Here is a 27,259-nt window from a genome sequence, read left to right as displayed (position 1 = left end):
TGATTGCTTTCTCATATGTGTCTTGACCTCAGCCTTCAGACCAAGTAATCCCTTGCTTGAGCCAGCGACCTTGGGTCCAAGCTGGTGAGCTTTTTGCTCAAACCAGATGAGCCTGCGCTCAAGCTGGCGACTTCAGGGTCTCGAACCTGGGTCCTCAGCATCCCAGTCCAACACTCTATCAACTGCGCCACCACCTGGTCAGGCTGGGTTGTTAATCTTATGATTAGTAGTTTTGCAGATGCTTTTTGTATATTGCAGATATTAACCCTTTGGCTTTGTTTACGGTTTTTTTAACCATATGAAATGTTTAATTTTTATGTTGTGTAATATGCCCACTTTTCCTCTTATGACGTTTAAGTCTCTGTTATAAACTACCTTTTTTGATACCTTGGTCATATAGTGCATTCATTTCATTTGCAGGTAAAAGTTTCATTTGATCTGAACTCTATTCAGATAAAATACCTGGATGAGGAAAATGAAGAGGTAAAGTATATTACATTACTCATTGCCAAGTACCCAGATCAGAGATCTTTTTTTTTTTTTTCCCCAAAGAGACAGGAAGGAAGGGGGAGAGAGAGAGATAAGAAGCATCAACTCATAGTTGCAGCACTGTAGTTGTTCCTTGATTGCTTCTCATACGTGCCTTGACATGTGGGGAGACTCCAATTGAGCCAGTGACCCTATGCACAAGCTGGTGAACCTGCACTCAAGCCAATGAGCCCACGCTAAAGCCAGTGACCTCGGGGTTTTGAATCTGGGACCTCAGCATCCCAGGTCAATGCTCTATTCACTGGACCACCACAAGTCAGGCCCGACTAGGGATCTTATTTCTCAAGATTGATACGAGGCTCCAGAAGTTCAGAATGGTTTATTTCATTTGCGTAGTGGTTTAAATGTATTTGATAATTGCTTGTTCTAAGTTGACTTGTGGCATTTATATGAGGTGGAGTTGAGAAATCGAGAAGCAAGATTGAAGAAAAATCTGAGAGATAACTTTTAAAACTATAAAGTGATCTTAAGTTTAAATATATCACAAGTTGCTGTTTAGTTTGTAATAATGAAGATAATAATGGCAAACCTTTATCAAGTGATAACAGTGGGTCAGTCTAACAACAATACTGTGTATTAGGTACCTTATTTTCATTGCTGTATACTGGGGAAACAAGCTCATAGTGGTTAAAGTAACTTGCCCAAAGGCACAAAAGCTTACAGGTATTAGAATAGGGGTTCATTCCAGAGCCCAGGCTCCTAGCCCTTATATTTTGCTTAATGTACCTGAAATAAAGGACACTACAGCAGTTAAGCAATAAAATTCCTTAATTATTAATTACAGCTAGTTCATGCTACTAGAAAAGCTGAACTCCTAACCTGAAATTTTGCATCTATTCTGTGAGGCTGGTCCTAGGAACCTGCTCAATTGATGAGAGGTTTATAATTCACTGTTGCTTTTTCTCTTTTACAGGTATCCATCAACAGTCAAGGTGGGTCAAAAGCCTTCATCTCTTCATGGGCATATGCATTTCCATATATACTCAATCTGTTGCAGTATTCATTTTACAGTAGAATTTGGTATACAGTAAAATAACATTGCATTCATTTATTAATGGGCGTTAGTTACATAGCAGATTTTTTATTTTATAGCAGGTTTTGTATATATATAGGTTGGCGCCTTTGATTAGAGCAGCTTTAGGCAACCCGTGTGTTTTGGTCGTTCGACCCCTGCCGGGGTCGCGACCCACAGGTTGAGAACCGCTGGATTAGAGCCTAAGGACAGCTTTAATGGGAGGTTCTCATATTTAAGATACTAATTTTCTGAAATACCTCCCAGTTTAACACATATAATTTGTTCTCCTGGTGTGCATTTGTCTCTGAGTTGGTATATATGTTAATGTCCATTTATAAATAAGTGATACCCAGGAGCTTATTTAAATAAGATGGTTATTCAGAGGTTGGAGTGCATTTTCCCACAGAAACAATCAATGTTACAGTTGAAGGTTAAGCTTATTTTAACCAGTTGAAATGGTAGTATTAACAATATCGAGAGGGTGGCGAAGAGGTAAAAGAAAAAAAAAGCCAATATCATGAACTCCCTTGAGTCCTGGGCCTCACTAAGCCTAATATAAAGGAGCTGAGTGGAGATTTTATAAGTGGAAGGCTCCAGTAGCAAAGAGAAGGATTTAAAGGGGAGAACTAATATGCAGTAGCTTCTATTTGCAATGTCATGACAAGGGAGTTTGTCAGCAAAAAAGGTAATTGCTGTTCAAGTGTAAAGATTGTAAGCTAAGAATTCTTAAAAGTAAGGATTGGCTGTACTTAATAGAATCTTTTGGGCTGGTGAAGAAATATCACAGTATGTATTTTTTGTCCTTTTAGGAGAGTATGAAGAAGCACTTAAGGTAATGGTTTTGCATCTTATTTTCAAGATAATTTTTAAGCCTGACCTGTGATGGCCCAATGGATGAAGCATCAACCTGGAATGCTGAGGTCACTGGTTTGAAACCCAGGCTTGCCTGGTCAAGGCACATATGAGAAGCAACTTCTATGAGTTGATCCTTTCTGTTCCTCCCCCTGCCTTTCTCTCTGTCTTTCCTCTCTCTAAATCAATAAATAAAATCTGTAACAATAATAATAATTTTAGAAATATTTATTGACTGAAATTCCATTAGCTTTGGAGAGTAATGAATATAAACAGAGCAAAACCTATTTTTAGGGAAACTGATGAGTAGGGCATGGGCATACCATTTAACAAAAGGCAGCTCCTAATATTTAGGTTTTTTTCAGCTATCATTCCGTCTCATTACTGGTCTTGGTGCCACCATCCTAGTATTTAAAAATACAGAGAGGTCTCTGGAACAATGCTTTCTGGTTGACATTTCTTTTTTTTCTTTTTCTTTTTTTTTATAATTTTTATTTTTTTATTTTTTATTTTTTTACAGAGACAGAGAGTGAGTCAGAGAGAGGGATATCAATCATCAGTTTTTCATTGCGCGTTGCAACACCTTAGTTGTTCATTGATTGCTCTCCCATATGTGCCTTGACCGTGGGCCTTCAGCAGACCGAGTAACCCCTTGCTGGAGCCAGCGACCTTGGGTTCAAGCTGGTGGGCTTTTCCTCAAACCAGATGAGCCCGCACTCAAGCTGGAGACCTCGGGGTCTCGAACCTGGGTCCTCCGCATCCCAGTCCGATGCTCTATCCACTGCGCCACCGCCTGGTCAGGCTCTGGTTGACATTTCTTATCTTCTTTCTTTACTCCCCCTATAGAATGTTTCAGTATAATGTGGGAGAATTTAAGGAATAAAGCATCTTGTTATAATCTCTTGTTTATCAGTGATGGATTAGAGCAGGGCCAGTCAACCTTTTTATACCTACCTCCCACTTTTGTATCTCTGTTAGTAGTAAAATTTTCTAACCACCCACCGGTTCCACAGTAATGGTGATTTATAAAGTAGGAAAGTAATTTTACTTTATAAAATTTATAAAGCAGAGTTACAGCAAGTTAAAGCATATAATAATAATTACTTACCAAGTACTTTATGTCGGATTTTCGCTAAGTTTGGCAGAATAAATCTTTATAAAACAACTTACTATAGTTAAATCTATCTTTTTACTTATACTTTGGTTGCTCCGCTACCGCCCACCATGAAAGCTAGAACACCCACTGGTGGGAGGTAGGGACCAGGTTGACTACTACTAGATTAGAGCATTGCTCAAAGTCACTTTTTGGTTTGTTTGTTTTTTTAATTGATTTTAGTGAGAGAAGCAGGTTGAGAGAGAGGAGGAGAGAGAGAGACAGGAACATCAGTCTGTTCCTGTATGCATTCTGACCAGAGATCAAAATGGCAGTCTCGATGCTTCAGGAGGACACTCTTAACCAACTGAGCTAGCCAGGCAGGACTCAGGGTCATTTCTTTAAAGTATGCCAACTGTCCTTCCATTACCGCCTTTGTAATTAAGGTTTTTCTTTAAAGTTTGATCATCTCTTATGAACTTCTAGTCCAAACTTAAGCTATTTCCCATAATCACTTTTGGCCTGGGGGGGGCAAAATTTTTTTATTTTTCATTTATATATTTTTTAATTGATTTGAGAGAGAGGAAGGAGGAGAGGGGGAGAGAAACATTGATTTGTTGTTCCACTTATTTATGCATTTGTTGGTTGATTCTTGTATGTGCCCTGACCAGGGATCAAACCCACAATTTTGGTGCATTGAGGCAATGCTCTAACCAAATTAGCTCCCCAGCCAGGCAGGGGTAGGTAAGATTTTTTAACTGGGATTTGGATTTACCCTTTTTGTTTTCTGGTCAGAACTGCTCTTCTGGGTGCCACTTGTTTCAGTAGTTTAGCCAATGTCTTCGGTTTTACTCAGAAATCCTTATTTACTAGCTAGCCTTTGGAAATTCAGGCCCTTCCCTGGATTCTCTTAGTCAGGATACCCATGCCTATTAACTTCTCATGCTTCATTATTTCCCTTGGCCCCAATTTCATGTGGTTTTCCTATTTCATTTATGCTTGCTTTTTATTTTTCTTTTTGGTGAGAGAGGGAAAGAGAGATGAAAAGCATCAGCATCAATTTATAGTTGCGTCACTTCAGTTTTGATTATTTCTCATAACGTACCTTGACAGGGGCAGGTGGGGGTACTCCAGCTGAGCGAGTGACCCCTTATTCAGGCCAGCGACCATGGATCATGATCCCACACTCAAGCCATTGGGATTTTGAGCCTGGGTCCTCAGTTTCCCAGGTTGATGCTCTATCCACTGTGCCACCACCAGTCAGGCCTGGCCATATATATATATTTATTTATATTTTGTATTTTTCCAAAGTGAAAAGGGTGGGGGGGAAGAGGAAGCAGACAGACAGACTCCCGCATGCACCCGGCTGGGATCCACCTGGCATGTCCACCAGGAGGCGATGCTTGGCCCCTCTGGGGCATTGCTTCGCTGCAATTGGAGCCATTCTAGTGCCTGAGGCTAAGGCCATGGAGCCATCCTCCGCACCCGGGCCAACTTTGCTCCAATGGAGCCTTGGCTGCAGGAGGGGAAGAGAGAGATAGAGGGGGAAGGGTGGAGAAGCAGATGGGCGCTTCTCCTGTGTGCTCTGGCCGGGAATTGAACCCGGAACTTCTACACGCTGGGCCAACGTTCTATTGCTGAGCCAACCAGCCAGGTTCCTGGCCATATATTTTTATAAGTAAAGTTTTATTGGAGCATAGCCATGCCCATTCATTATGTATTATGTATTGTCTTTGACTGCTTTTGTGCTACAATAACAGAGTTGAGTAGTGACAGAAACAGTATGGCCTGTAAGCCTAAAATATTTATTTATTTACTTATTTATGACAGAAACAGAGAGTAATAGATAGATAGGGACAGACAGGAAAGGAGAGAGATGAGAAGCATCAATTCTTTGTTGTAGCACCTTAGTTGTTCATTGATTGCTTTCTCATATGTGCCTTGACCGGGGGGCTACAGCAGATGGAGTGACCCCTTGCCCAAGCCAACTACCTTGGGCTTCAAGCCAGTGACCATGGGGTCATGTCTGTGATTCCGCGCTCAAGCTGGTGACCTCGGGGTTTCAAACTTGGGTCCTCCACTTCCCTGTCCAACACTCTCTCCACTGCACCACCACCTGGTGGTCAGGCCCTAAAGTATTTATTTTGTGACTCTTTTAAAAAGTTTGCTGATTCCTGATTTAAATAATGTCTTTCATACTTACCATGGAATGGTGTTTTAAAATGAAATCTTTAAAAATCTAAAGTATAACATAGAAGAATAGTTCTTGTCACTGGGTTCAAGTGGGAGAAGCTAAAATTCCATGGACTTGACTTGTAACCTCCTGGACACTGGAATACCTTTGTGGAACCTCAAATGTTCCTTTCCTGAAGTTTTTTCAAAATAGGGTTTAAAGATGTTCTTCAAAAAGAGGTGACCACTTAGGCCTGACCTGTGGTGGCGCAGTGGATATAGCGTCGACCTGGAAATGCTGAGGTCGCCGGTTCAAAACCCTGGGCTTGCCTGGTCAAGACACATATGGGAGTTGATGCTTCCAGCTCCTCCCCACCTTCTCTCTCTGTCTCTCTCTCCCTCTGTCTCTCTCTCTCCCTTTCTCTCTCCTCTCTAAAATGAATAAAAGAAAAAAGAAAAAAGAGGTGACCACTTAAATATGCTTTCCAAAATACTATTAGTGGGAAAATAAACAGTTTATAGGACGTAATTTTAAGTTACTCAGGTTCTGGTAGTCTAGGATTGACTCTCTGAAAAGTTGAAATTAAAATTCGTAAATGAAAACCTACATAAAAACCAATTTAAACAGGAAAGTAGTAACCCAGTTAATGAAGACATCTCACCTAATAAAAAGCGTTTCACTAAAAGCCTTAACAAAACCATTTCTAATTAACATTCTTGGCAAAGAAAATAACATTATGACATTGATACAATTAGACATTTTCCAACATAATTCACCACACCTCTTCTGTTTGAATGTCCTTGAATTTTCCTTTGGGAAAGGAGAATCACACAATATGTTTTTTATTTCATAACATATGCTCTCAGATGGCAGTTAAACAGGGCAACCAACTCCAGGTGCAAGTCCATGAAGGCTACCGTGTTGTTGACGAAGCCCTACCCCCAGTGATAGCTGAAAAACAACCTGTTGCAAGAGCAGGGAAGAAGCCACTTGCACATTATTCCTCCCTGGTGAGAGTTTTGGGATCAGACATGAAGACCCCAGAGGAACCTGCAGCACAGGTATGAAAAGAATGGATCTGTCTCTACAGTTCTAACCTTATGTTTCATTCTCTCTGGTGTAAAATTTGAACTCTTCAGAGATACTGGGAATTTTGGTGACTATCTCCGTCTGACTTTTCAAACTGCTAACAGTGGTACTTGTAGAGGGGACGAATAGGATGACACAGAGACTTTGTTTTTCTTTTATACTCCTTTATACTTTTTTTTTTTTACCACAGTTTATTTGACAGAAACAAAAAACTCAAAATAATACATTTCAGGTAAATTACTTTAAGTAGAAATGAAAAGTAACCTCTAAAATCCTGGGTTGTGTTTTCTTGCCGCAGTTTCCACTTATTCCATGTGATGCAGACCAGCCTCAAGATAAGCCCCCGGACTGGTTCACAAGCTACCTGGAGACAGTGAGTGTTCTCTATGGGTTTTAGCAGCAGTGTGTGGAATATGGAAAAAGTAGAAAGCTAAACCCAGATGGCTGCTGCCTCTGGTAGCTAGTAACTTCCAAACTAGAGCAGTACCAGTAGAGAAAGCTGTCATTTTTTGCAATAATATACCAGAAAAAGAGGGCATTTAATTCTAAGGATGTAAGAGAAAGTGACAGATCTCTATGGTTAAGAAGGAAGAAGCTGGCCTGACCAGGCGGTGGCGCAGTGGATAGAGCGTTGGACTGGGATGCGGAAGGACCCAGGTTCGAGACCCTGAGGTCGCCAACTTGAGCACGGGCTCATCTGGTTTGAGCAAAAGCTCACCAGCTTGGACCCAAGGTCGCTTGCTCGAGCAAGGGGTTAGTTGGTCTGCTGAAGGCCCGTGGTCAAGGCACATATGAGAAAGCAATCAATGAACAACTAAGGTGTCGCAATGCGCAACGAAAAACTAATGATTGCCTGACCTGTGGTGGCGCAGTGGGATAAAGCGTCGACCTGGAACACTGAGGTCGCCGGTTCAAAACCCTGGGCTTGCCTGGTCAAGGCACATATGGGAGTTGATGCTTCCTGCTCCTCCCCCTTCTCTCTATCTCTTTCTCTCTCTCTCTAAAAATCAATAAATAGAATATTAAAAAAAAATAAAGTATAAAAAAAAACAAAAAACTAATGATTGATGCTTTTCATCTCTCCGTTCCTGTCTGTCTGTCCCTTCTATCCCTCTCTCTGACTCTCTCTCTCTCTGTTTAAAAAAAAAAAAAAAAGAAGCTGGAAATTTATTCATGAAAAGGATCTCTTGATTTTTTTTAACCATTTAGCTATAGGAGAGATAGACCTTCTTTTGCTGTGTTTCTGTCCATTTTTTAGTAGATATTAGCTGTTTATTATGTTCTTAAACCAGAGAGGGTGAGATTTCAAATCTCTTTGATATCTCCCTGCCTTTTCCCAATATTGGTACTAAGGGGTTTTATCCCCATCTTCTGCTCTGTGTTCTGTGTTCTAGTTCAGAGAGCAGGTGGTTAAAGAAACTGTTGAGAAGCTGGAACAGAAATTACATGAGAAGCTTGTTCTCCAGAACCCATCCTTGGGTTCCTGTCCCTCAGAAGTCTCAATGCCTATTTCAGAGGAAACACTGTTTTTGCCAGAAAACCAGTTCAATTGGCATATTTCTTGCAGCAGCTGCCAAAGGAGGATCTTTGGTGTGCGCTACCAGTGCAGGTAAGTAGTAACTTGGGAATGAATAGCTATTAGTAGACCTTAGAGCGGACCTTACTAGCATCTGGGAAGGTAATGGGAAATTGGATGTACATTATCTCTGAGCATCAGATATAGCAGCTCTTGCCCTGGCCAGATAGTTCAGTTGGTTAGAGCTTTATCCCAAAGTGCAGAGGTTTGATCCCCAGTCAGGGCACATACAGGAACAGATCTATATTCCTTCCTTCCTTCTATGGGCGAAAATAAGATAAAGTATTTAGAACAACAAGGAGACAATTTTTGGTGATCCAATTTTCTTTTGGGGAGCACATACAAGAACAGATCTATATTCCTTCCCTCCTTCCTTCCCTCCCTCCCTTCTTCCCTCTCTCTCTTCCCTCTCCCTCCCTCTCTCTCTAAAATCAATTTTAAAAAAAGATACAAAAGCTCTGGATTGGACACAAACTATTCTTTACCCACAAGAAAAAATATTCAAATTGTTGTGTTCTGATACACATTTAAATTAACAGCCAGACAAAATTATGCTCCCCAAAAGAAAATTGGATCACCAAAAATTGTCTCCTTGTTGTTCTAAATACTTTATCTTATTTCCGCCCATAGATTGTCCTTTAAAATATAGGTTAAATGTTACTGTCCTCATTATATTAATGAGGAAAATTGAGACATACCATGGTTAGGCAGCATGCTCACATTACCACCTAGCTGGTAATTGATTGAGCAAATACGGAAGTCTGGTCTCCTGTCTCCCTACCTCAGGTACTTCCCACTGTGCCATTTTTTTCCCTATAGCCTATGCCCATCCTACAATATCTGTGAAGATTGTGAATCAGGGCCATATGCTCATGACTCCAACCATGTCTTGCTAAAGTTGCGGAGACCTGTTGCGGGTTCGTCTGAACCATTCTCTCACTCAAGGTTTTCTACTCCTCGTCTGCCTGCTGCTCTGGAACAAGCCAGGTAAACCCTATGTATAAGATATGTGTTCTCTGTTTGACTTCCTGGGTCTGGGGACAGGCTGTGAATCACCAACTACAAATATTCTGTTTAGATTATGCTCATTTCTAGTTGATATGCATTGTGTGGGGATAGCTATCTAAAACTAATGAAATGGGAATGAGAGCTGTAGAAAGAGGTTAGTAAACTAATCTATAGGCCCTGGCTGGGTAGCTCAGTTGGTTAAAGCATCATCCCGATACACCAAGGTTGCAGGTTCAATCCCTGGTTAGAGCACATGCAAGGATGAACCAATGAATGCATAAATAATGGGAACAACAAATTGATGTTCCTCTTCTCTCTCTCTTCGTCTTTCCCTCTCCCCCTCTCCCCTACTCCCACCCTCCCTCCTCCTCCTCCTTTCCTCTCCCTAAAAATCAATCGATCATCAATAAAAAGAAACGATATACCTCAGACCTATATAATTTTATTAACCAGTGTTATCCCAATAAGTTCAGTTTTAAAAAAGGAAACTAAACTACAAGCTGATACTGATGAAGACTACAAATGGTCAAAAGAGCTTCAAGATTAGTGAGGTTTGTTTTTACTGTCACTTGTTATCTCACAGGCTCCAGAAACAGGTTGACAAGAACTTTCTTAAAGCAGAAAAACAAAGGTTGCGAGCTGAGAAGAAACAGCGTAAAGCAGAGGTCAAAGAACTTAAAAAGCAGCTTAAACTCCGCAGGAAGATTCATCTATGGAATTCCATCCATGGACTCCAGAGCCCCAAGTCTCCTTTGGGCCGGCCTGAGAGCCTCCTGCAGTCTAACACCCTAATGTAAGCCCAGGGCCAGGGTGGGAGCCAAGACTTGAGGTCCGGCCTTTTTTTTTTTTTTTTTTTTTTTTGTGAGAGGGAAGGCAGAGACAGACTCCTCATGCACCTGACCAGGTCCACCTGGCAAGCCCACTAGGGGTTGGTGCTCTGCCCATCTGGAGCCCTTGTTTGATCACAACCAGAGCCATTTTTTAGCATCTGAGGCAGAGGCCATGAGCCATCCTCAGTGCCTGGGGCCAACTCATTCCAGTCAAGCTATGGCTGAAGGAGGGGACAAGAAGAGAGAGAAAGAAGGAAGAGGGGGAAAGGTGGAGAAGCAGATGGGTGCTTCTCCTGTGTGCCCTGACTGGGAATTGAGCCTAAGACATCTGCATGCTGGGCTGACGCTCTACCACTGACCTAATGGGCCAGGGCCAAGGCCAAGGCCAAGTTCAGCCCTCTTAAAACTAGAATCTCAGCCAACTTCTGTCATATTCATTGGCAACTCCTAACAACCAAACTGTTAAAAAAAATTTTCTCGGATCCTAGCAGTCTCAAAGGATCAAAGGGTGGTTTGGTATTTATTTTTGCCACTTCCTTTGTTGCTTTCTCCAGAAAGATAGAAACCAGTACAGTTCAGAACTGGTGGTATGACCTCTTTTCACTGGAGGCCGTCTGGATTTGAAGCAAACATTTTAAGCCTGACTCTAGTTTTACTTATCGACCCTTTTAGTTATCCTCCTCATAGCTTTTTAGCTCAGGAGTCAGATCCTTCTTCTGTTTGGTAAAAAATGTTAAGAGTATTACTTATAAGGCAAATGCATTAGTACACCCTCAGGAGTCAGTGTCTCAGACTACAGTGTTGGATATTCAGAAGCCGTCACACCCGAGAGCAGGTGACCGAGGATCTGAATTTCTCTGCAGGCTCCCTTTGCAGCCCTGTGCCCCAGTTATGCCAACCCTCAGTGCAGCATTTGTGGATGAGAATTTGCCTGATGGGACTCACCTTCAGCCAGGAACCAAGTTTATCAAACACTGGAGGATGAAAAATACAGGAAATGTAAAGTGGAGTACAGACACAAAGGTATTTTTCCCACAAAAATGTGAACATGAGCCTGAGCTGTGATGGTGCAGTGGATAAAGTGTCGACCTGGGAACACTGAGGTCGCTGGTTCAAAACCCTGCACTTGTCTGGTCAAGGCACATATGAGAGTTGATGCTTCCTGCTCCTCCCCCCTTTCTCTCTCTCTCTCTCTCTCTCTCTCTCTCTCTCTCTCATACTCTCTCTCCTCTCTAAAATGAATAATAATAAAAAAAAGAACACTTTAAAAAAAATGTGAACATGAAATGATTTGAAGTGACAGTGCTAAGCTGTGACAAGCTTGCTTGCTTTCTCTTGTTCACTGTTCATTTCAGCTCAAGTTCATGTGGGGAAACCTAACTATGGCTTCAGCGGAGAAGAAGGATGTTTTGGTTCCCTGCCTGAAGGCAGGCCATGTGGGAATTGTGTCTGTGGAGTTCATTGCCCCGGCCTTGGAGGGAACATACACTTCCCATTGGCGTCTTTCTCACAAAGGCCAGCAGTTTGGTCCTCGGGTCTGGTGCAGTATCATAGTGGATCCTTTCTCCTCCGAGAGCTCTGATAGCATTGAAAAGGGCATGATCAACTCAAGCGAAACTGGTGATCTCACCTGCCAGCAAGAGGTGAGCATTGGAAGGGGCAACCAAAACCGAAAGCACCCACTCACAGCTGGTTGTTCTTTCAGAAATCTGGAAAGGCAAGCTTCTCCCCCTCTGCTCAAAATATGAATATGCTGTGTGAGGGCTGGTCCTTAGGGGCTTTGCTTGTGTGTCCTTAGGGTTTGGTGCAGTCCCTCAGTGCTTTCGTATCTGTTCCCAGGGCCGCGCTGCCAGCCTCGGCTGCACTAGGGAAAGTAGGGCTGCCGGACTTCATGGACTGCTGGACTGACGGCTCTGCTCCTAACCATTCATCTCTCCTAAGTGTCCCTTGTGTGTGCTCCCTAAATACTAATGAAGTCTTGCCCTAGTTGTTACTTGGTGCAGTTTTTTTAGGCAACTTCCCTGTATTAGTTAGGCACTCTTTTTGGAGTGTTTACTGTTTAAATTTAGTTAACCAGTGTTAATGTCCTGGTTTTGACTGTTGTTGCTGTAGTTTATCTAAGTTATCATAATGAAAAGCTGGGTGCAGGGGGTAATAAGTGAACTCTATCTTTGCAATTATATAAGTCTAAAATTGTATCAAAACAAAAAGTTTTAAAATGTAAAGTGCAGCCTGACCTGTACATGAGACATTGAGGTTGCCAGTTCGAAACCCCAGGCTTGCCAGGTCAAGGCATATACAAGAAAAAACAACTATGAATTGATGCTTCCCATCCCCACCCCCACCCCACCTTTCTCTCTCTCTCTCTCTCTCTCTCTTAAAATCAATAAATAAAATCTTTAAATAAATAAAAATAAAATGTGAGGTATTTGTCAGCTTGCCTTTTTGAGTTCTGTTGAAGGGACTAAAATTTGTCCCAATGATTTTTCTATAGGAAGCTTTTCTTCTTGCTAAAGAAGAAATTCAGCTTGGTGAAGCAGCTGAGCAGACAGAAGAGACAGCAGCCTGCATTCCACAGAAGACAAAAAATGTTGCCAGCGAGAGGGAGCTCTACATCCCATCGGTGGACCTTTTGACTGCCCAGGTGGAAAATTGAGCACTTTGAGGGACAAGGGACAGAAAGCATTGGCAAAAGAGTTCTTAACTTGTTAAAGAGAAGGTGGTACAGCCAGAGGTGGTTCCTAGAAAGTTAGAGATATGCCCACTATGGTTCAGTCAGATGCATTGACTGGCACGGAGATATAGAGGAGCAAGTTTCTAAACTGAATGTTTTCCCAAAAAAGAAAAAGAGAGACAAACTAAATGTTTGTTCTTTGAATTGGGAACTCAGTCTTGTGCTTCACCACAACTTCCCGTGGCCTCTTCTGCCTATTGGTTCTCCTTCGCCCCCAGGCATTTTCTCTCTTTCCTGCCTTTTGGTTATTTGAACTTTACTTCCCATTTAACTCTTCTTTTCACTTGACTGAAGTGAGGCATGAATCTGAACAGTGCAGTATAGGATGATATGAACTTAATGATCTGCAAGGGCTGTGAAGACAAAACATGGCTTCAATGTGTACTGCCTAACTTTGCCCTTTTTTCCTGCAGGATCTGCTCTCCTTTGAGTTGTTGGATATAAACATTGTCCAAGAGTTGGAGAGAGTACCCCACAACACCCCTGTGGGTAAGAATATCACTCAGTCCACCTTGTTTATTAATAGGCACAAAGGTGCCACAGCCTAGACTCTAATACTTTATTCTGAGTAAATACATGGCAAGGATTTGTCTCACATTGTGATATTAAAACTACACCTGTTGGTCCATTTCCCTTTTTTCCCCAGTTGTCTGTCAGACAACAATACAAGTTTGCGTAAGGCCTCTCCACCATAAAGGGACCCCCATCTCCATTTTTCTGTAGATGTTTGTGTCCCTTTGTTCCTTTACATTTATCATTGTCTTGGACATGGCCTTCTGTACCAGACAACAATTTATGATCCTTCCTGCATTGATTCATCTGTCTGAGATACGTACCTAACAGTCTGGAGGAATTCTTTACAAAGGTATTGAAGGATACCTGGGTACATATTAGCACTGCAGGAAACAAGAAGCCTGTGAACTGCTGCTTCTAGACTCTGACTATTGACAATGTGATGCTTCTTCTTGGTTGATGGTTCTCCTGTCTTCATTCTCCAGATATGACTCCCTGCATGTCTCCTCTGCCACATGACAGTCCTTTAATAGAGAAGCCAGGCTTGGGGCAGATACAGGAAGAGAGTGAAGGGGCGGGATTTAAAGCACTTTCTGGTAAGGGGTTAAATATTTGTAAAGTATTTGCATCCTTCCTTTGTCTATACTACACCCCATTGTTACACTACCCTACCCCAACTAACCTTACCCTACTGTGTGAATGGGTTTTCTGTAGCATCGCATTTTTTCAAGTCTCCTCACCTTGACGTGGCACAGATAGCATCTATTCCTTGGCATGGTGTCAACCTGGGCACATGGCTCTCAACACTTGAAACACCGAGTATTGACAAGGTTCATGTCTTTCAGATTCCACAGCATCAGTAAAGAGGAGGGCTGAGAACATTACTGCAGTGGAGGAGGCAGAAGATGACCTGAGTGGGACCCAGTTTGTGTGTGAGACTGTAATTCGATCTCTTACCTTGGATGCTGCCCCTGATCACAACCCACCTTGCAGACAGAAGTCCCTGCACAGTGAGTGTCCTGAATCCTCCCACCCAGGATGGTGGTGCCTGAATTGTGATTGTCAGACCTGAATAGGTAGAAGTGCACTTCTTCACTGAGAATGGAGGCACGGTGATCTCTGTTAGAGTTCCAATCATGGTGGTTTCTTTAGATTCTACATACTGTACCTGACCGTTTTAATTACTTCAGGAGCAAAGCAGCCACCATAACTCTTTTCTGTACTTTCTCGGGGCAGAATTATAGTTGCAGGCCACAAAGGGATGGCAGCTAGTTGTGCTGCCTGGATTCTGCAGTAAGGAGTCTTCATGTAAATTGACAGAGCTCCTTAGCAGAGACCTCCCACTGGCAACTGAATTATGTCCTTTTTCCTGGGGCAGCAGTCCAGGAAATAGTGGACAAAAACAGGAGTAACTGAACTAAGTTTCTTAAGGTTAAATTCTGCTAATAATAAATTTCTTTGTAACTGAAAATTTCTAAATACCAGATAGGTAGAAACAATACCACATATTTCAGAAACCATCTAAAAATTCAAATTTAGAGCATCAGAACAATGTAGGAGGCCCTGGCCAGTTGGCTCAGTGGTAGAGCGTCGGCCTGGCATGCAGGAGTCCCGGGTTCGATTCCCGGCCAGGGCACACAGGAGAAGCGCCCATCTGCTTCTCTACCCCTCCCCCTCTCCTTCCTCTCTGTCTCTCTCTTCCCCTCCTGCAGCCAAGGCTCCACTGGAGCAAAGTTGGCCCGGGCGCTGAGGATGGCTCCATGCCCTCTGCCTCAGGCGCTAGAATGGCTCTGGTCGCAACAGAACAACGCCCCAGATGGGCAGAGCATCGCCCCCTGGTGGGCATGCCGGGTGGATCCCAGTCAGGCGCATGCGGGAGTTTGTCTGACTGCCTCCCTGTTTCCAACTTCAGAAAAATACCCCCCCCAAAAAAAAAATGTAGGAAAATCTCTTGTGTTTATTATAATGAAATTTGACCTTTAACTTTAAATAATATTTGTTTCATTTTTGTTTAAAATATATGTACACATGCCTGACCAGGCGGTAGCACAGTGGATAGAGTGTCGGACTAGAATGCAGAGGACCCAGGTTTGAGACTCTGAGGTCGCCAGCTTGAGCACAGGTTCATCTGGTTTGAGCAAAAAAAAAGCTCACCAACTTGAACCCAAAGTCTCTGGCTTGAGCAAGGGGTTACTCTGTCTGCTGTAGCCCCACGGTCAAGGCACATATGAGAAAGCAATCAATGAACAACTAAGGTGTTGCAACGAAAAACTAATGATTGATTCTTTTCATCTCTCTTTGTTTCTGTCTGTCTGTCCTTATCTAACCCTCTCTCTGACTCTCTCTCTGTCTCTATTAAAAAAAAAATACACACACGTATATTCTCCCACACACTTGTGTATAAATGCATTTTAAAAAGTCTGGCAGGCCTGACCAGGCAGTGGCGCAACGGATAGAGTATCGAACTGGGATGCGGAAGACTCAGGTTCGAGACCCTGAGGTTGCCAGGTTGAGCATGGGCTCATATCCTTTGAGCAAAGCTCACCAGCTTGGACCCAAGGTCACTGGCTTGAGCAAGGGGTTACTCAGCCTGCTGAAGGCCCTCGGTCAAGGCACATATGAGAAAGCAGTCAGTGAACAACTAAGGTGTCGCAACGAAAAACTGATGATTGATGCTTCTCATCTCTCTGTTCCTGTCTGTCTGTCCCTATCTATCTCTCTCTGTGACTCTCTCTGTCCCTGACCCTATAAAAAATAAAATAAAATTTAAAAAAATTAAAAAGTCTGGCAGGACTTAACATCAAAATGTTCACAGTAGCCCTGGCTGGCTAGCTCAGTAGTAGATCGTCGGCCCGGCATATGTAAGTCCCAGGTTTGATTCCCGGCCAGGGCACACAGGAGAAGCGCCCATTTGCTTCTCCACCCTTCCCTCTCAGCTTTCTCTCTGTCTCTCTCTTTGCCTCCTGCAGCCAAGGCTCCCTGGAGCAAAGTTGGCCTGTACACTGAGGATGGCTCTGTGGCCTTGGCCTCTGCCTCAGGCTCTGCTAGAAAGACATCAGAGCAACACCCCAGATGGACAGAGCATCGCCCCCTAGTGGGCGTGCCAGGTGGATCCCGGTCGGGCGCATGCGGGAGTCTGTCTGTCTGCCTCCCTGCTTCTCACTTCAGAAAAATACAGTAAAACCAAAAAAAATGTTCACAGTAGTAATCTCTAGGATTATAGGTACTTTTTCCCCTTTCATCTCTGTTTTGCCAATTTCCTACCATGACTTCTCATTACTTTGCAAAGACAAAGAGGAAAGTAGGCATAAAGTTCTACCATCTTTATCATTTAACATTTTCTGTTTTCACAGCTCTGCAAGCTAGTATATCAGTTTTGCTTTGATCCCTACCTCAGTATAATTAAATATTACATGAAGAGGAGAAAGAATGGGACCTCCTTGCCCCTGGCCGGTTGGCTCAGCAGTAGAGCGTCGGCCTGGCATGTGGGGGACCTGGGTTCGATTCCCGGCCAGGGCACATAGGAGAAGCGCCCATTTGCTTCTGTACCCACCCCCTCCTTCCTCTCTGTCTCTCTCTTCCCCTCCCTCAGCCAAGGCTCCATCGGAGCAAAGATGGCCCGGGCGCTGGGGATGGCTCCTTGGCCTCTGCCCCAGGCACTAGAGTGGCTCTGGTTGCGGCAGAGGGACGCCCCGGAGGGGCAGAGCATCGCCCCCTGGTGGGCAGAGCTTCGCCCCTGGTGGGCGTGCCGGGTGGATCCCGGTCAGGCCCATGCGGGAGTCTCTCTGACTGTCTCTCCCCGTTTCCAGCTTCAGAAAAATACAAAAAAAAAAAAAAGAATGGTACCTCCTTGTTTTAATATTCATAGTGCTAAAAAAATTCATATTGCTTCTCAGAAGCCTAGATGTTACAGCCTATTTTATTTTTGTGAACTTCAGTCCTCTCGAACTTTGCATAGGCTCCAGACTTAGACTATGACCATGATACAGTTCCAGCAACAACTTCCCTCTGGGTCGTGTTCCTCCTCTGGCTTTCCTAACTTGAGCTTGTGACCCACGAGGCTTTACCAGGTAAGGATAGCTCCAAGGGCTGCTTTTATCTTAGGCCTTAAAACTGGTTGCTTCTGACCTTTAGTGAAATTTGCCTCGCCTGAAGAAGGACCACTTGGCGATGAGAGAGAGGAGATGGTCCATATCGCTGAGGGAGAAGCTGTCATGGAGGAAGAGGAGGAGGAGGAGGAGGAGGAGGAGGAGGAGCTCAAAGATGAAGTTCAGAGTCAGTCATCTGCTTCTTCCGAGGATTACATCATCATCCTGCCTGAGTGCTTTGACACCAGCCGCCCCCTGGGGGACTCCATGTACAGCTCTGCGCTCTCACAGCCAGGCCTGGAGCGAGGGATTGAAGGCCAGCCTGGGGTTGAGGCTGCCCAGGAACCGGTCGAGGCTGGGGAAAGACTCCCTGAAGGGGAGATCCAGCTGCAGGGGCACAGCATCAATGACATCCTCATGGCCTCACAGACTCTGGACACGGTGCCCCTAACCCCAGAGGTGGTGGGGCCTCCACCACGGCTGCCCAGGTACCGTCCACACTCCCCTCAGCTGGGCTGTTCTTCAGAGGTGGAATAAAAAGAGAGCGATCAACTTGATCTCAAAACCTGTTTTCTTTTGTCAGCACGGGAATTTAGATGAATAAAAGTTGTACTTCCCAGTATTTGTGGATTCTGGATTCAAAGAAATACTTGTTTTAGTTAATAACTGTTTGAGTATCATCTATCTACTTAAGTTTTAATCATTGAGAGCCAGTTTTTAAACATAAACATCCTTGGATCTTTCCACCTTGTTCTGTTGACTCATGGGAAAAGGCAGCAAAAACTCATTAAATCAACACAGTGTAATTAGGAAGTTTATTATGGAAAGAGTATACTATAAAGCCAGAGATAAGTTACTTTTATTTTTATTTTGTTTGTTTTTTTGTTTTGTTACTCTTTTTTTAAGTTGAGAGAGAAGTTATTTTTTATTCTCTACTGTATTCTGTCTGTGTCATTGCTCTCTTATAGGATGGAAAATTGTGAAGCCTTGCCTATAATTTAAACTATTCTCCTAGGGAGCTAGATATTTCCCTTTTACCCACACCAGTTGATGTAGGGAAAAGTGACTAGACTGAAGCGAGTCTTTCTAGCTTGACCTGCTAAAGAGAACCAGGAGAACAAGCCCTTCTCATCTGATCCCTAAATTCAACATGTGATCTGGATCAGAAATGTGAAGCTTCTGTAGAGAATTTGGCACTACTGTGCTTCGTGTACTGTTTCCCCACCGTTACCACAGGTGCCTCTTCAACTTACTTTCAATATTGTGTCTTTCTGAAGGAGCCCTTCTTGTGCACAGCATCATGGCTCCCCAGGAGTGGATTTACCAGTTACCATACCAGAAGTTTCTTCAGTCCCTGATCAGATCAGAGGAGGTAATGACCAGCCTGAGCGTTCTTTCTGTGCTCCTTTCTAATGGAAACCAGGTATAAACAGGCACTCTTTGTGATTCTTGGCAGTTTTTAGAAACTTGCCCTTTCACTCATTCTGTTCTCCTCCCTCATACTTTTTGCTATTCTCTAGCTTAATATTTATTAAATGAGACCTCAATGAGGTTGGCATTGTGCTGCCTGATCCGTGGTGGCGCAGTGGATAAGGCATCGACCATCGACCTGGAATGCTGAGGTCACTGGTTCGAAACCCTGGGCTTGCCTGGTCAAGGCACATACGGGAAGCAGCTATTATGAGTTGATGCTTCCTGCTCCTTCCCCCTTCTTTCTCTCTCTCTCTCTCTCTCTCTCTTTCCCTCCCTCCCTCCCTCCCTCCCTCCCTTCCTCCCTCCCCCTCCCCCTCTCCCTCTCCCTCTCATGTGCTCGCTCTCTTTCTCTCTCTCTCTCTCCCTCCCTCCTTCCTCCTCTCTCTCTCTAAAATGAATAAGTAAAATCTTTTTTAAAAAGAAAAGCACAGGCTTTGGAGCCCGACCAGTCTCTGTTCCAGCCCCAGCTCCATGTTTCCTCACTGTGGTGTGGCAGGTTTTTCCCACCTGCAGGTCTGTTTCCTTATCTGCAAAATAAGGAAGCTAGTGCCTTGAAGTTGTGACTAGACCCTCAAAAATCACTTCCCACTCTTCCTCAGAAAACAAAACCTAAAAATATTTAAAAACTAATAAACCAGAATGAAAGGATTATAGAATTAATCTTTCTGGTTCAGTAAACAGTCACCTTGCATTGCATTCTGGATAGTTTCTCCATATCCCTTAAACTACCTGGAAATTTTCTCAAATATTTAAAAAAAAAAAAAAGACTTTAAACTGTGATTAGATTGCCACCTGGCTCAACAATAGCCTTGCTGTGAGGTAGGAAATACAAGGCCCTATGGATGCTGCATCTAACCAATAGCTCTTTTGTTTTTAGAGCCCAGAGGCTCACCAGGACTTGTAAACAGCAGACAGAAGAGCTATGACCACTCAAGGTAATGACCTTGTGCAGCCTCTTCTTCAGAAGCAGGCGGATATCCCAGTGTTGCTTCTGTTTAAACAAGCCTCTTGGAGCATGTGCCACTCCAGAAAGCAAAGGAAGAGAGCCTTCTTGTTCCTCTTTCTCCTGGAACTTGTGAGCAACACTGAACAGAGGGCTAGCGTTGAGTTTAAGAGTGTTCACCCTCTACACCAGAGAGGACACACCCTCCACTCAAATGCAACTCACTCTTAGTACCAGAGGGGAAGGCAGGAAGGTCAAGGCCACAGTGCGTCTTAGTAACATTTTCGTAGACATACCTGCCTCTCTGCAGCCAGTCATCTCAGAGCATTGTTAAGGTGGGCTCCTTCCTACACTATCCAAAAAAACCACATTTCCTTTAGGAGGTGTTTTCTCAGAAAAGATAATTGAGCAGACGGATTGCCAATAACCCGCTGTGCCCCTGATCACGGTAGTCTTCAGCTGGGACTGAAAGCTGGCGTGCTAACCATAGTGGTGTGTCTCTGCAGTGCACATATCTTGTACCAGTAGAGTGGGTCCTCCATCAAACCAAGATTTGTAGCTATAAAATTGACATGAAAATAGTTCTTTTTTTATAACTGATTTTTCTTCTCAAGGAAATCTCATTTTTTTTTAAGAATTAGAACTTAGATTATCTTGTAGGAAGACAAAGGTTTGTGTTTTTTAGGGAGATAATTTAGTTCTCCTCCACAGGCACCACCACCATGGGAGCAGCATTGCTGGAGGACTAGTGAAGGGGGCTTTGTCTGTTGCTGCCTCTGCATATAAGGCCTTGTTTGCTGGACCACCAATCACTGCACAGGTCAGTGCATGTTTTATTTTCCTGAACCAAATTCAAGTCATGAATGAAAACAATGGCATCTGTCTAGGTTGGAGAGAAGCATGGCATTGTAGGAAGCATAACCTTTAGACTTAGTCTTTGGTTAACATAATTCCACCACTTTCTAGCTGTATGAATTTGGCCAGGTTTCTTTTTTTTTTTTTAATTTTTTTTCTTTCTTTCTTTTTTTTCTTTTAGCCAGGGGGGAAGATGAGAAGCATCAACTCATAGTAGTATTGCTTTAGTGTTCATTGATTGCTTCTCATACTTGCCTTGACTAGGGGTCTCTAGCCAAGGAAGTGACCCCTTGCTCAAGCCAGTGACCCCATGTTCAAGCTGATAAGCCTGCACTCAAGCCAGTGACCTCATGGTTTCAAAGCTGAGAAAGAGGAAAAAAACATTGATAAGTTGTTCCATTTATTTCCTCATTCATTGGTTGATTCTTTTTTTTTTTTTTTTTTTGTATTTTTCTGAAGTTGGAAACGGGGAGATGGGAAGGCAGTCAGACTCCTGCATGCGCCCGACCGGGATCCACCCAGCATGCCCATCAGGGGGCGATGCTCTGCCCATCTGGGGCGTTGCTCTGTTGCAACCAGAGCCATTCTAGCACCTGAGGCAGAGGCCACAGAGCCATCCTCAGTGCCTGGACCAACTTCGCTCCAATGGAGCTTTGGCTGCGGGAGGGGAAGAGAGAGACAGAGAGGAAGGAGAGGAGGAGGGGTGGAGAAGCAGATGGGCACCTCTCCTGTGTGCCCTGGCCAGGAATCGAACCCGGGACTCCTGTACACCAGGCCGACGCTCTACCACTGAGCCAACCGGCCAGGGCATTTTGTTGATTCTTGTATGTGCCCTGATCAGCATCAAACCCTCAGATGCTCTAGCCAACTGAGCTACCTAGCCAAGGCTGGCCTACCTTAAGGGAGGAAAGGACCTAATGTTGTTAAGGAATTACTATGTATAGGGAGCTTTACCCAGTATTGGTGCTACCAGATGAATAAGACCCCAGTCCTTCCCATAGGTAGTGGGAAACAAGTGACATAAACAGACATTTATAGGAGAGTATAAGATACTGTGTCAGTGTTTGTATTCAATATTTTTCTGAAGTGATAAGCAGGGAGGCAGAGAGACAGAATCTCACTCTACCACTGAGCCAACCAGCCAGGGCCTGTGTTAGTGTTCTTGACAGATGGAATGCCTTAGCCTGGTGTGGGTCCCTCCATGGGGCCAGGAAAGGCTTCCTGGTAGGTGATGCCTGAACTAAGTTCTAAAGTACAAAATAATTGTTGCCAGGAAAGAGAGATAAGAAGGACATTGTAGACAGAGTAGCCAGTAGAGAGACTTGGGAATGTGAGTCTGAAAGGTGGATTTGGGCTAAGAAGAGTAAGAAAAGACCTTAGCTCTGCAAGAAAGATGCTGTGCTAGTGGATTATAATTTTACAGTAGAGCTATTGAAGGGTTTTAGGGAAGTAATTAACATGATTAGACTTGTTTATGATGTGATCAGAATTGTTCAGAGTAAGAGACACTGTAGTGTGGAGGCTGTGGAACTGGGAAATCCATTTGAGAATGTATGTGTATGTGGAAAAGAAGGGTAGGGGAGAAATAAAGAGATTGAAATGGTGGAACTTGGAGACTAAGATGAAATGGCTAGAAGTCAAGGATAAATTCCAAGTTTCTGGCTTAGGCAGTTAATAGTACCTTTCATTTAGAGAGGATATGAAGGAAAAAAACAAACAAACAAAAAAACGAGAGGATATGCAGGAAGACTATATTTGGGCAGGAGAAGAAAATTAGGTCAATCAGGCCTGTGGTGGCACAGTGGATAGAGTGTCGACTTGGAATCCTTAGGTCGCTGGTTCAAAACCCTGGGCTTGCCGGGTCAAGGCATATATAACAGGCAATCAATGAACAACTAAAGTAAAGCAACTATGAATTAATACTTATCGCTCCACCCTCCTTTCTTCTCTGTCTGTAAAAGTCAATAAATATAATCTTTTAAAAAAGAAGAGAGCCTGGCCTTTGGTGCTGCAGTGGATGGGGCGTCGACCTGGAACACTGAGGTCGCCAGTTCAGTACTCTGGGCTTGCCTGGTCAAGGCACATATGGGAATTGATGCTTCCTGCTCTTCCCCACTTTCTCGCCCCCCTTTCTCTAAAATGAATAAAATCTTAAAAAAAAAAGAAGAAAAGGTAAGTTTGGGAGTGCTGAACTTAAGGTACATCCAGGTAAAGTTATCCAGACTGCAGCTGGGTATGTACATCTTGGTCACTGGAGATAAAATCATTTGTATATAGGTGGAGCAGGAACTGTGTGATTGGATGAGATATTCCAGGAAGAACAGGGAAAGCAAGAAATAGCCTTTAAGGATCATGGAAAGGAGGGCCCTTCAAAGAGAAGACTGAGAAGGCAAATGAGTGAGTTCTGTGCTAGAGCTTAAGGAAGGGGAGTTTTAATGAGGAGGGCGTGGCCAGCGGAGTCAAATGCTGAAGAGAGATGTGAATGGGTAGAGAGGACTTTGACAGTGCAAGAATGCCTCATTTTCAATAGCTGGATTACAAAGGAAAAAAGAGAGTGAAAGCTAGGATACATAAGTCAGAGGGAAACATTTTTAAAGACAGGTGAGCCAGTAGTAAAGAAGATGAATGATCAAGATCAGAGGATAGCCTGACCAGGCGGTGGCGCAGTGGATAGAGCGTTGGACTGGGATGTGGAAGGACCCAGGTTCAAGACCCCCGAGGTCGCCAGCTTAAGTGCGGGCTCATCTGGCTTGAGCAAAAGCTCACCAGCTTGGACCCAGGGTCGCTGGCTCCAGCAAGGGGTTACTCAGTCTGCTAAAGGCCTGCGGTCAAGGCACATATGAGAAAGCAATTCATGAACAACTAAGAAGTCGCAACGTGCAACGAAAAACTAATGATTGATGCTTCTTATCTGTCTCCATTCCTGTCTGTCTGTCCCTGTCTATCCTGTCTATCCCTCTGACTCTCTCTCTGTCCCTGTAAATAAATAAATAAATAAATAAATAATATTAAAAAAAAAAAAGATCAGAGGATAGCCTGACCTGTGGTGGCGCAGTAGATAAAATGTCGATGTGGAATACTGAGGTCTCTGGTTCAAAACCCTGGGCTTGCCCAGTCAAGGCACATATGGGAGTTGATACTTCCTGCTCCTTCCCCACCCCTTTCTCTTTCTTTTCTCTCCTCTCTCTAAAATCAGTAAGTTAAATCTTAAAAAAAAAAAAAAAAGAAGAGGAGAGCCTGACCTGTGGTGGTGCAGTAGATAGAGTGTCGACCTGGGATCCTGAGGTCGCTGGTTTGGAGCCCCCAGTCAAGACATGTATGAGAAGCAATTGATGAACAACTAAAGTGACGCAACTACAAATTGATGCTTCTCATCTCTCTCCCTTCCTGTCTTGTCTGTCTCTCTCATGCTAAAAAAAAAAAAAAAGATAAAAGGATGATTAATAGACAGATTTCATCCCTCGTCTCACTGAATTAAAAAAAAAACATTTCTTAGAGGTAATGAGATATAAAGCCAAGTATACATAAATGGATTAACTTGGCAAGAAGGATGGATAATTTATTGTGAAATAAGAAGGGAACAGTGGAATTAGTTATAGAGGGAAATGCCAGAGACTTTGCTCAACACATTTACATACTTTCTCATCGTAATTTTCTCAACAACCCTGCAAAATAGGAACTATTCTGTGTCTCCATTTTCATAAAAAAGGAAATTGAGGCCCTGGCCGGATGGCTCAGTGGTAGAGCATCGGCCTGGCGTGCAGGAGTCTCGGATTTGATTCCTGGCCAGGGCACACAGGAGAGGCGCCCATCTGCTTCTCCACCCCTCCACCTCTCCTTCCTCTCTGTCTCTCTCTTCCCCTCCCGCAACCAAGGCTCCATTGGAGCAAAGTTGGCCCAGGCACCGAGGATGGCTCTATGGCAGGGGTCTCAAACTCAACTCAGCATGTGGGCCGCAGAGCAAGATCACAGCACTAGATCTACAAAAGGCAACTGTTACGCAAATCAGTACAACAAGCACAATCGTACATGCAGTTTACTCAGTGTCACAAAACGACCAGAAACTGTAGTTCGCATCACAACTGCTGTTAACTAAGCTAATAGCTAGCTAGGATGCTAGAGAAATGAAAAATACAAGTAGGCCCCTAGGCTTACTTAATTTTATCCAAATTATTTTGAACTTCGTGGATTAGTCTGCGGGCCACACAAAATTGTTCGGCGGGCCACGAGTTTGAGACCCCTGCTCTATGGCCTCTGCCTCAGGTGCTAGAATACCTCTGGTTGCAACAGAGCAACGGTCCAGATGGGTAGAACATCGCCCCCTGGTGGGCGTGCCGGGTGGATCCCGGTCAGGCGCATGCGGAGTCTGTCAGACTGCCTCCCCGTTTCCAACTTCAGAAAAATACAAAAAAAAAAAAAAAAAGGAAATTGATATTCAATACAGTATGTAAATGGTTAGAATTAGGATATTCCACATGTTAGGAGTATTTGAGAAAGTAGTGTCCACCACAGGCTGGCCCAAAGAGAGAGTAAATGAATGTTAGCTCCCTCTTACCTAGACCACTTTTTTTAAAGATATTTTATTATTTTTTTATTCATTTTATTTTAGTGAAAGGAGGAGAGGCAGAGACAGACTCCTATATGCGCCCTGACCGGGATCTACCTGGCAAGCCCACCAGTGGGCGATACTCTGCCCATCTGGGGCCCTTGCTCTGTTGCAACTGGAGCCATTTTTAAACTCCTGAGGTGGAAGCCATGGAGCTATTCTCAGTGCCCAGAGCCAACTCGTTCTAATCAAGCCATGGCTGCAGGAGGGGAGAAGAGAGAGAGGGGGTGAGAAACAAGAGGGGGAGGAGTGAAGAAGCAGATGGGTGCGTCTCCTGTGTGCCCTGACTGGGAATCGAACCCAGGACTTCCACATGCCAGGCTGACGCTCTACCACTGAGCCAACCAGCCAGGGCTTTTTAGAGATTTTATTTACTGATTTTAGAGAGAGGGGAGAGTAAGAAAGCCAGGTACAGTGGGAAGCATCAGCTCGTAGTAGTTGCTTTACATATGTGCCTTGAAAAAGCTAGCCCAGGGTTTTGAACCTGAGACCTTAGCATTCATTCTAGATCGATGCTCTATCCACTGTGCCACCACAAGTCAGACAGTCACTTCTATTCTTTTTTATTTTTTATTTTTTTCTTATTAAGTGAGAGGTGGGGAGGCAGAGACAGACTTCCGCTTGTGCCCTGACCAGGACCCATCCACCTGACAAGCCCCTACCAGACAAGGCTCTGCCCAGCTGGGCCATAGCTCAGTTGTTTGGCAACTGAGTTATTTTAGCGGCTGAGGCTGAGGCCATGGAGCCATCTTCAGCACCCAGGGTGGGAGGGGAAGAGAGATGCCGGGCCCACACTCTACCACTGAGCCAACCAGCCAGAGCCACTTCTGTTCTTTAAGAAAAACAAAGGCCTGGCCCTGGCCGGTTGGCTCAGCGGTAGAGCATCGGCCTGGTGTGCAGGAGTCTCGGGTTCGATTCCCGGCCGGGGCACACAGGAGAGGCGCTCATTTGCTTCTCCACCCCTCCCCCTCTCCTTCCTCTCTGTCTCTCTTCCCCTCCCGCAGCTGAGGCTCCATTGGAGCAAAGATGGCCTGGGTGCTGGGGATGGCTCTGTGGCCTCTGCCTCAGGCGTTAGAATGGCTCTGGACGCAACAGAGCGACGCCCCAGATGGGCAGAGCATCGCCCCCTGGTGGGCATGCCGGGTGGATCCCGGCCAGGCACATGCGGGAGTCTGTCTTGACTGCCTCCCCGTTTCCAGCTTAGGAAAAAAGAAAAAAAAAAGAAAAAAAAGAAAAACAAAGGCCTGTGGTGGCGCAGTGGATAAAGTGTCGACCTAGAGTGCTGACGTCGCCGGTTTGAAACCCTGCACTTGTCTGGTCAAGTCTCATGGGAATTGATGCTTCTACTCCTCCCCCCTTTCTCTCTCTCTCTATCTCTCACTCTCACTCACACTCTCTCTCCTCTCTAAAATTAATAAAATTTAAAAAAAATTCAGCTCTGGCTGGATAGCTCAGTTAGTTACGGCATGGTCCTGAAGCACAGAGGTTGCCAGTTTGATCCTCAATCAGGACACATGTGGGAGCAGACTTATATTCCTCTCTCTCTCTTTCTCTCTCCCCCCACCTCCCTTCCTCTTTCGCTAAAATCAATTAAAATAAATCAAGAAGGTCACCTAGGGCCTGACCTGTGGTGGCGCAGTGGATAAAGCGTCGACCTGGAAATGCTGACGTTGCCGGTTCGAAACCCTGGGCTTGCCTGGTCAAGGCACATATGGGAGTTGATGCTTCCAGTTCCTCCCCCCTTCTCTCTCTCTCTCTCTCTCCTCTCTCTCTCTCTCTCTCTCTCTCTCTCCCCCTCCCTCTCCTCTCTGAAATGAATAAATTTAAAAAAAAAAAAAGAAAGAAAGTCACCTAGGACAGGG

General features: G+C 44.2%; 1 protein-coding gene across 4 annotated transcripts in view; it reads left to right on the top strand.

Annotated features, from left to right (window-relative positions):
- NBR1 (NBR1 autophagy cargo receptor) overlaps positions 1 to 27,259 on the top strand; it is a 40,635-nt gene that overhangs the window by 8,302 nt on the left and 5,074 nt on the right. For 2 of the 4 annotated variants that reach the window (XM_066364070.1, XM_066364069.1), the window contains exons 3-20: positions 421 to 483; positions 1,463 to 1,481; positions 2,374 to 2,396; positions 6,549 to 6,743; positions 7,070 to 7,144; positions 8,166 to 8,380; positions 9,167 to 9,334; positions 9,939 to 10,148; positions 11,049 to 11,208; positions 11,541 to 11,828; positions 12,680 to 12,829; positions 13,333 to 13,408; positions 13,918 to 14,028; positions 14,278 to 14,442; positions 17,567 to 18,008; positions 18,798 to 18,892; positions 19,871 to 19,928; positions 20,648 to 20,756. In XM_066364070.1, the coding sequence (XP_066220167.1) occupies positions 421 to 483; positions 1,463 to 1,481; positions 2,374 to 2,396; positions 6,549 to 6,743; positions 7,070 to 7,144; positions 8,166 to 8,380; positions 9,167 to 9,334; positions 9,939 to 10,148; positions 11,049 to 11,208; positions 11,541 to 11,828; positions 12,680 to 12,829; positions 13,333 to 13,408; positions 13,918 to 14,028; positions 14,278 to 14,442; positions 17,567 to 18,008; positions 18,798 to 18,892; positions 19,871 to 19,928; positions 20,648 to 20,756 (2,622 nt within the window). The remainder of the gene's footprint in view (positions 1 to 420; positions 484 to 1,462; positions 1,482 to 2,373; positions 2,397 to 6,548; positions 6,744 to 7,069; positions 7,145 to 8,165; positions 8,381 to 9,166; positions 9,335 to 9,938; positions 10,149 to 11,048; positions 11,209 to 11,540; positions 11,829 to 12,679; positions 12,830 to 13,332; positions 13,409 to 13,917; positions 14,029 to 14,277; positions 14,443 to 17,566; positions 18,009 to 18,797; positions 18,893 to 19,870; positions 19,929 to 20,647; positions 20,757 to 27,259) is intronic. The other 2 variants (XM_066364072.1, XM_066364071.1) reach the window with 2 other exon arrangements.

The sequence above is a fragment of the Saccopteryx leptura genome, chromosome 2, assembly GCF_036850995.1.
Source record: "Saccopteryx leptura isolate mSacLep1 chromosome 2, mSacLep1_pri_phased_curated, whole genome shotgun sequence".
In the NCBI taxonomy this organism is placed as follows: domain Eukaryota; kingdom Metazoa; phylum Chordata; class Mammalia; order Chiroptera; family Emballonuridae; genus Saccopteryx; species Saccopteryx leptura.
Note: the sequence above shows the minus strand (reverse complement) of the source record. Positions and strands in the feature narration are given on the sequence as shown.